Source organism: Pterocles gutturalis, unplaced genomic scaffold (genome assembly GCF_000699245.1).
Source record: "Pterocles gutturalis isolate BGI_N339 unplaced genomic scaffold, ASM69924v1 scaffold7191, whole genome shotgun sequence".
NCBI lineage: Eukaryota > Metazoa > Chordata > Aves > Pterocliformes > Pteroclidae > Pterocles > Pterocles gutturalis.
The window spans coordinates 1,412-10,473 of record NW_010097688.1 but is presented as its reverse complement, the minus strand read 5'-3'; the positions used below and the strand labels follow the sequence as shown (position 1 = coordinate 10,473).

Genomic DNA, 9,062 nt, shown 5'->3' with positions numbered 1-9,062 from the left:
ATATACTCTATACTCTATACACTATATATTATATATATGTTCTAGGGTTATATATTCCAATAATATATAATATAACAATAATATAAACATTGCTATAATTTGTTAGGTTGTCGCTATAATTTATATTCCTAAAGCACCTGGCAGATGGATTTAATCAACTTTTCTTGCTAATTAAAAATCCAGGCTACTCCAAGGGTTGAATTTATTGAGAAATTGGGTTTTTCCTCACCGCAGCTGGGCAAAATACAGCGTCAAACGGGAAATTTTCGGTGGGACGCTCTTACCTGGGCGTTGGGGATCTGCAGGGCACCGGGGGCGATGGCTTGGGCGAGGACCTGGCCCTGCGATGTCACCATCGTCACAGGCTGGTACAAGGCTCCACCTACAGCAAAAAAATTTGTGGGGGTACCGAAACTCCCAAATTCTACCCATCCACCCCAAAATAGCGTCTGCCATTGTCCCTACCTGGCACGGCGGGTGACACACTGCCGGTGCTCATGGCCAAGTTGCCCGGTGGTAGCGTGGTTGCCGGCACCACGATGCCCGGCGGTGAGTTGGAGGCGGGCGGCAGTGCTGTGGGTGAGCTCTGCAGCATCTCCTGCAGAAAAGAAAAAAAAAAAAAAAAATTAAAAAAATATTAAACCCATGAATTTTAACACAAGGTTTTATTTTTCACCCTCCAATAATTGCCGATGCATTTCCCACTGTTGGGGGGGGTGGGAGTAAATTTTGGTCCTTTTTTGTGCTTTTCCCCGTTATGTTTATACATCTATCAGCTTTTTCCCCATCCCGATTTTTGCCTCGCCTCCTAGACACTCCTTTTCCTAGCTCAATTAATTCCCAAAAATGCAAATATGACTGTTAAAAAACTTGTACTTTTTTTTAAAATATTGCTTCCCCATCTCCAGCCTTTGGGGGAAAATGGCATTTGGTTTGAAAAATGAGGATTTCTGAGCATATAGAAAGCAAACATCATTTGCTTTTGCATGTACTTGGCTTTTTCTAACAAATACGGTGGACACATTCATATGAAACCCAACGTGGTCCTTGGAGAACTGTCAGATATGGTCAGGGACAACCAGAGATTTGGACCAGCCTGAAGACCTCCAGCTTCCCTCTCCCACCTTGGTTTTTCCATCATTCCTCCAAAAGAAGGACATCCAGCAGTTTCTTTTTGGGAGCGCATCGGGAAGAAATAATTTGGGATAGTGGAAAATGGGACCAAGAAGTTGCTGTTTCCACATCTAGTGGTCAAAGCCATTTCTGACAGCATTTTATGATGACAAAAATTGCATTTTTTTTTGTGGTGCAAAAAAACCTGTTCCAAAACACCAGCTCAGTGGTGTCCAAACAGGCAGAATATTGGTAATTATTAGAAAAAGAGATGAAAGAAATTCCTGGTGTTTATGCAACACCAATAGTACCCAACAGAAGTGGAGGCTCTGCCGTAAAATAAATATAGATATCTCCAAGCAGCTTTAAAAAACCTATTTTGCATACTAATTGCTTTGGATCGCAAATGCCAGCCAAATTATATTCTGCTTGCGATTTTGCCGCAGTGGAAAATGTTTTTTTTAATATTTTAGGACTCCAAGAAGTTGAAATGTTTCTGGTATATTTTGAGTGTAAAAAAAAAAAAAGCATCGCTAGGTGGCTCTGCAAATCCACATCTCAAGCTTCCGTGGCTCTATGGCAAACCGTGATTTCTCCGAATTAAAAGTCATTTTAATGAAGAAAAAAGAGCTGGTACATACAAAAAAAAAGCCCTTTATTACAGTAAGTGTCAAGGGATAAGTGCCCAAGGGTAAATAAGTGCTAAAATGCAGCGTGACTTGAGCTGATGTCCTCCTCCTTGTGCTTTATGATGCAGCGATTTCTTTTTGTAAAAATAAAAATTGTAAAAATTGTAAAAATGTCAGTCTCAGCCTAACTTTGTGAAATGTATTTGTGCCCGAGTGAAAAATGGTGAAAATTGACATTAGTTGGAGAAAAAAGAAACCCAGTTTGCCAAGAAAGAGCTGGCTAAGAACACTCATCCGGTGGATGGATGGATGGATGGATGGATGGAAGGAGATCAGAAAAATGTTGGCTTTAAATAACCGAGAAATCCAGGCTTGTCCACAGGGGAAAACTGGAGAAATTAAGATCTATCCAGAGAAGTACTAAGGCGAGTCAAGCCAACCCAACCATTGGCCTCCAACCACCACCAAGATGGAGAAGGAATCTGAGAAGAAACACTGTCCTGAAAAGCCCCATTTAAACACTGCTGCAATTCTCCCTTGAAACGAGAGCTGAAAAAAGCTAGATTTAAATCTACTTTCATTTAATAAATTTAAATTCATTTCCAATTTAAATCTCCTGGGCATCATTGTGGTTCCCAACAGGATTGGCTTTGCGATGGGTTTTTTTCTTGCATGCAAAGTCCACTGGAGAGCAGTGAGGACCACCTTGATGTCGAATAAAGTTGCACTTTTTACTTTAATTTATTTTAAGCATTGGGTTAAATGAGCTTTCTTCCCTTCCCCCATGCAACAAGCAGCTCCACTCTCCCATCCCTGTCTGAAAAACTCAAAAAAATATTAATTAAATGAAGAGAGGGACTTAAAAAGGGTCTGCTGAGGACTCACAGGAGACGAGTGAAGCCAAGAAAAATGGAAGATGGGTAATTGCTTGGTGGAATTGAAGGTCAAAGAGGCTAAAACTCCTCCACAAAACACAGGAAAGCACAAAATGAGAAAGCGATGGAGAAAATGGGGTAGAAAAATGTCTATAAGATAATGAAGGATCAGGGAGGGCTCATCACATCGGAAAAAATTTTTCACCCAAACTTGGTCAACGCCAGGAGTCATCTTGACTTGGTGACACAAGATTTCAGCAACGCTCGGAACATCTCTTTGAGTGCTCTGTCATCTTTCCATCACTTCCAGGCATTTTTGCATTTCCGGAAATTCTTGCATTTTTCATCTTAGAAAGCACAAATAGCACCAAGCCAAGCGCCATCCTTTTTGGATACACCAGGGAAATCCAATGGCCATTCTCCAGTGATGATATTTTGACAGCTGTGGATGTTGTTTTCTCAGTTTGGTTGACATCCTTCTTATTGCGTATCCGTAATTTTTTAAGCAGGCTGTCCCGTGCTAAAAAACTTTGCAAAAAAATTGAAATATTTCTCCTTCATGAGCAACAAAATGATCGATGCCTCTCCCATACCCTGAGAAAAATTATTTTCTGAGAAACATCGTTCATCGATATTAATCAGATTTCCATTATTTAGATATTATTTTTTTTAATTCTGAAATTAGTGGCCCCTTAGCTGTTTCACCTGCCCTCAGCATGAGATTAATAGGAACGATAATTAGTGAAATCATCCCATCCCATTTGCCATTTTAAAAATATTGATTCTGTGATTCTTCAGCTCTCTGGAGAATCATCAAGCCCTTAAAACTCAACAGACGGATATAGAGTATTTACAACCCTTTTTTTAAAGCCTTATCCATGCAAACTCAAGAACACTCAATGAGTCGAAGCACTCGGACACTTGCCATTGCTTAGTGGGATAATTAGAAAAAAATTGCCCTTGTATCATCACTGGTACATCATCGTCATCCCATGACCAGATGAGATGGCGGTTCCTGGTCTATCACCATGAATATTTTGGCTGAAAATCCCTTCGTTGTTAAGTGAGTTGGGTCTTTCCTGGGCACGTTCCCATTTATTTAACAACTGCCTCCAAATCCTCACTTGAATTCCGCAACTTTCAAGTCTTGCCCAGAAGGGAAATATCGGCAGCTCCGGGGTTTGCAGGAATCAGAGGCAGTTGGTACCTCTCCATGGGCCTGATTGTTTTCCAAAGACTTGTGCTAATTTTCTGATACAATCCCCACCTCTTTGTGAGGCACTAAATCCTCATTACTTTTCCTGGCCGCTGCATTCTAATTAGATCAACACTTCAAAAAAAAAAAAAAAAAAAGGAAAAGACGGGAAAAAAAAATCACAATAGCCACAGGACGGCTTTCCATCTCATTAACTCCCTCACTTATTATTTTCATGAAAATTACTGATAAAAAACGTGCATCTCCATTTGCTGGGACCAGGAGCTTCGTCGGCTCGTATCTAACATCTCTCTCATCACCCAGGATGCGAGGCGTTGCCATGGCGACGCACAATAATAGAAACTAATAAATTACAAACGAGATGCTCGTTGAGCAATTATTGTTCTCTTTTATGCAAGTGTCTTGCTAATTTTGATCATAAGGAATGCTACCATAAAGCAGCGAGGGGATAATAAGTCCATTTCTGGGAGATTATTAGAAAATAGAGAGAGGTCAGGGGGTTTTTTTTAGATCAATGATTAAGCGGTTCGGTGCTTTCAGGAAACCCAAATAAGAAATAAAACTTTTTTGGGGGGGGCTTTTCCCTCCCTGCCTTGAGCCGCAAGCATTGGGAACTTCAAATTCTGCGGCACTTGGAGCTGAGCTGCTAAAATCAGATTTTTTTCCCTTTCCACCACCCTAAAAAATACCTAAAAGTTCCAATCCCTTATTCTGCCCCAAAAGCCACCAAGGTGCAGCTTGGGTTGGCCATTTCAGGTGATATTTCTGCAATTCTTGGGCATCTCCTTGTATTTTCCCGCTGTGCTTGAGGCACCAAATGTTTCCTTCTTCCAGCTAAAACCCAAATTATGCAGGAAAAAAGTCAACATGGGCATGTTGATCATGGTGGGGGACAACCGCAAGATGTGCCAGGGCAAAAAAAGGAGCAACAAAGACCCAAAAATCTGTTGAGCTGCTTTGAAACCAAGACAAGAACAGATAGAGAGCAAGTAGTGGTGAAAATCATGGTTTTTCTGTCCCTCCCACCAACAAATAGTAATTTTTCACGAAAAATGCAAATTTCTTGTCCGTTTTCCCACGCGTTTGTACAGCTGCATTTCCTTCCCCCCACATTTCACTGTGGCAACAGAAGAGTTTAGGAGAAGTCCTCATCTCTCCCTTTTGCAGAGGCACAAACAGTGGGGTTGCGGCTCTGCCAAACCCATGAAAAAAACCACCGTGAAAAAAAAAAAAATTAAAAATTCACTGCAGCATCATTTATTGCAACATATAAACAAGTTGTTTTTTTTTTTTTTAATTATTTTCTCAGTTGGAGATGGGTTTTGATGAATTCCAAGAAGTCATAAGAGTTGTCGAGCAACCCTCAAACCTCGTTGACCCAACTCAACCATTGGCCAACGTGCAATGATGGCGACTGCAGGCAATTTGAAGGCATTACCTGCGGATGGAGGCTGATGGAGGAGGGGTTGGGGGAGTAGGGCCCCCCCAGGTCGTTCCTGAGTAGGTTATCGCTGTGCATCTTGGTTTTGAGGCAGGTGATGTAACGGTTGCAAAAGTCCTTGCACAACTCGTTGACCTTCTCCAGCTCCAGGAGGTGGATGCGCAGCACCTGGATCGCCTTCACCATCTATGCAAGGACAGAATGGAAGAATTGAAATAATTTTTTTTCCTCGACACATAAAAACCCCAAAAAACCAGTATTCTCACACAAAATCTAACCTGGGATCCATCCCTACGGTAGAACTAAATACATTTTCTTTCTCAACACACCAAAAAAGCCCAAAAAATCAATATTCTGACCCCAAATCTAACCTGGAACCAATTCCTACGGTAGAATTAGATGTACTTCGTTTCTCAACCCACCAAAAAAAACCCCAAAAACAAAATTCTCACCTAAAATCTAAGCTGGAACCAATCCCTATAGTAGAATTAAATGTATTTCCCTTCTCAACACGCCAAAAAAAAAAGCCAAGAAAATCAATATTCTCACCCAAAACCCATCCCAGAGTCCATCCCTTCTGTAACTCTGTTTCTTTTCCATCCCAAGATGCAAAAATTCACAAAAATTATTTCCCGTGCCCAAAAAAAGTCTGAGCCAAAGCCCCGGCTGTTGGAAATTGTTCGGTTTTTCTCCAGAGGCCACTTCTTCTAACAAGATTACGGGGCCGCAACTCCACCGTAAGCTGTTGGCGGTGCAAAGCCTGGCCCTCATTAAAACGTTCCCCATAAACGTGAAAAAATTTACACATAAAACATTCTTTGCGCCAAGCTGAAACCTTCAGTTTTACAGCCGCTGTTTGAAATCTTGCGTAATATATAAAATTTCAGCTATTCACTCCGGGGCAATAAATCCAGTTTTATGTAACAAAGGGGCTTTGCATTTCAAAGGTGGGTTTTGAACTTGCAAATTTTAGTGGTCATCTTTACAAACTGCTAGTCACCATGGTTGGGAAACATCCCGAAAAAGCCAGCGCCAAACTCGGGTGGAAGCTCCGCAACGGAGAAAGTGAATTTTCGGTTGGGGAAGAATAACAATGATGGGTTGGGGCTGGAAAAAAAAAAAAAAAATATTTGCTTTTTCTTTCTGTTTTTTGGGTGCTTTTTTGCTGGTTTTTGGGCTTTTTTTGCTTCCTCCGCAGTTGGTGAACGCAAAAGCGCAAGGTGGAGGCGTCGCGCCCCGGCTCTCCACATCCTCCCAGGGCTCAACGGCCATGAAAGTCAATATTCAAGGGCAAAGGCAAGAAGACCTGCCACATACATGTATAAAAAATAAATCTCTCAATTATCTCAGCTCATTTGCTTAGGGTCTCATTTTATGTTCCTGCTCCACTGCCGCCGTATATCTGTCCGGATAAAGAGTTACAGTCCGATGGCGTACGTGCGCGGGGTTGTAAAAAATACAGATGCTGAATTAATTGACTGTGTGGCACTCGGCAGCTGATTGAGTTGATAATGGTGAGATCTGACCTTTTTCTAATTTCTAATTATGTGCATCTCTGTGGTGAGGAATACATGACTCTTATTCTAACGATAGCTAATGCCGCTGGCCTTTTCATCTCCATTTTGCCAGAGCTGATTTCTGGGGGAATGGGTGGTGTTAAAAAAAAATTATATCAAAAAATAATTTAAAAAAAATTTAAAAAAAATAACAAAAAAAATTTCAAAAAGCAACAAAAAAATTCCAAAAAAATAACAAAAAAAAAAGAGGACAATGCAAACAGGGAAAAAGTGTCAGCCCAGGAACAGGCGGAAATGTTGAGTTTTGGGTGCCATGAGACTTTTTCATCCAAAATTCCCTCCAGTTGGCACGTCCCAACAACACGAATGGTCCTTCTTCAGCATCACATTAACCGGTTTCTCTGTCTTGATGGAAGCCAGTGACACTGAGTGATTTGGACAGCTTTTGGAGAAGTTCTGGGTATTCTATTAAAATATATACATACAGGTATGTCCTAGAAATGGGGAAAAAATACATTTATACATTCTTGAAATCAATGCATGGCCAAATCTCACTTCAACAGCAAGAGTTGCTCCCAAACGGGGCACTTATGGCCCTAAAAATATTGGTGTGGATTTTTTGGAAGAAACCATTAAAAAAAAAAAGTGAAAATAGCCTCTGTGGATGCATCTCCTGCTCAGACCCTTCACTGGAGATGTTTCACCTTGATACATGTCAGAATAGGTTTTCCTCCCCCAGAATTTGCGATTCTTTTTAGATTCAGCTGGCTCCATCGCTCTCCTCTTGCGAAGTCATTGCACCCATTTTTACCTAATTTCATGCAATTATCTTAAAGCCTTTTCCAACCTCAATAATTCAATGATTCTACAATTGGGGGAGGTTTTTTTGGTGCACCTCAACATTCAACACGTATTCAGTCCCAAAACTGGAATAATCCAAAATGTTGCTTTTTCGGTCACTCATCCAAAAGCAAATATTTTTTCTTGGCTATAGGACATTGCGAAATGATTTCAGTAATCTCCAAATGGTTTCAATAATCTCCACAGACTGCTAAACCACTCTTGGTTCAGGCATGTCGCAAAATTCTCCTGCATGAGCTGAATAAGGCACAGAAGATGCGGGATTTTAGTCCATCTTGAAACCGTTTCTTGCTTTTTTTAGGCAAGTGGTAGGTTTTGCACTTGGATGAGCATCACTCACTCTTCTTACCTTCATGACAGGTCATCGGGAAAAAAATCACCTCCTTGATATCTGCAATATTCATAAAAAGCCGCCCATGAATTGGCTGATTTTGCTTCTTTTCTGGAATGGAAATCCCTCCGCGACGTGTCCCAGGGGACACACCAGCCCCTGGGGAAGGCATTTTGCTCTTTGCATCATCAATGTGGTCAAAATTGCCTCTTTTGACCTTCAAGATTTGCTTGCAGAGCGCTGGGAGGGTGCACCAGTATGGTGCCATGGATCTGTCAACCCACATGCTTGCCATGGAGACCACACGTGGAGGGTTCCTGGACCAAATAATGGGATTTGGGGATGCTTCCTGAGGTCCCCGCAAGAGAAAAGCTCCATCCCAAGCTCAGTCTTCTGATGCACCTTCCAGCAGCAATGGGTGCGGAAGGAATTTTGGGTTCCTATGACATGAAAGCCACCAAACGGTCCAAAGTGTCTCAGGTCATTGATATGCATCATCCTTTTTGGAGAAAGTTCTTCTTTTGGCTTGTTTCTAGGACAAGGGCTGGCCTTGAAACAAGATGGTGCCAGACAAAACATTGCATCGAAGAGCAATAATTCCTGCAGAGATCGCAAGTTTTGGGGCACCAACCAGCCACTGATCTTGGCTGGTTCCAGGAAACCTGTTGACCCCATGGTCAAAACCTAGCCAAAAACTGGGCAGAGCTTTGTTCTCATGGGGGATCTTATGGAAAAGGTCTCAGAGAAGGTCCTGGAGAAGGTCTCAAAAAGTAAGTCTATGGAGAACATTACCAAGACAGTCAATGCTAAAAATGGAGCCCCAAGACATTACCCAAGGTAGTAGACCTTCATAATTTGTTCCCTCACCCCCTACCTTCTCTTCCCCCCTCCAAAAAAACTATCTGCCAAGCCCCAGCTGCCTCTACCAGGTTGTCCAGCTCGGGATCATCGCTGAAGAAGGGTTTGTGCTCCTGCTCCTGCTGGTGGACGAAGTTCTCGATGTCGACGTCGAAGCTGGCCGAGGTGATGCACTCGGAGCCCTGCGTCGCCTGCTCGCACTTCTCGAAGAGCAGAGTCAG

General features: G+C 42.0%; 1 protein-coding gene across 1 annotated transcript; it reads right to left on the bottom strand.

Moving 5' to 3' along the window:
- Nucleotides 1-284: 284 nt before the first annotated feature.
- On the bottom strand, nt 285-9,059 carry LOC104469037 (homeobox protein PKNOX2-like; the record flags this gene model as incomplete). The annotated part of the gene is made up of 4 exons (XM_010083405.1): nt 285-382; nt 466-598; nt 5,272-5,460; nt 8,910-9,059. Coding segments are annotated over 4 exons (570 nt in total), but the record flags the coding sequence as incomplete, so codon positions are not given.
- Nucleotides 9,060-9,062: the final 3 nt, after the last annotated feature.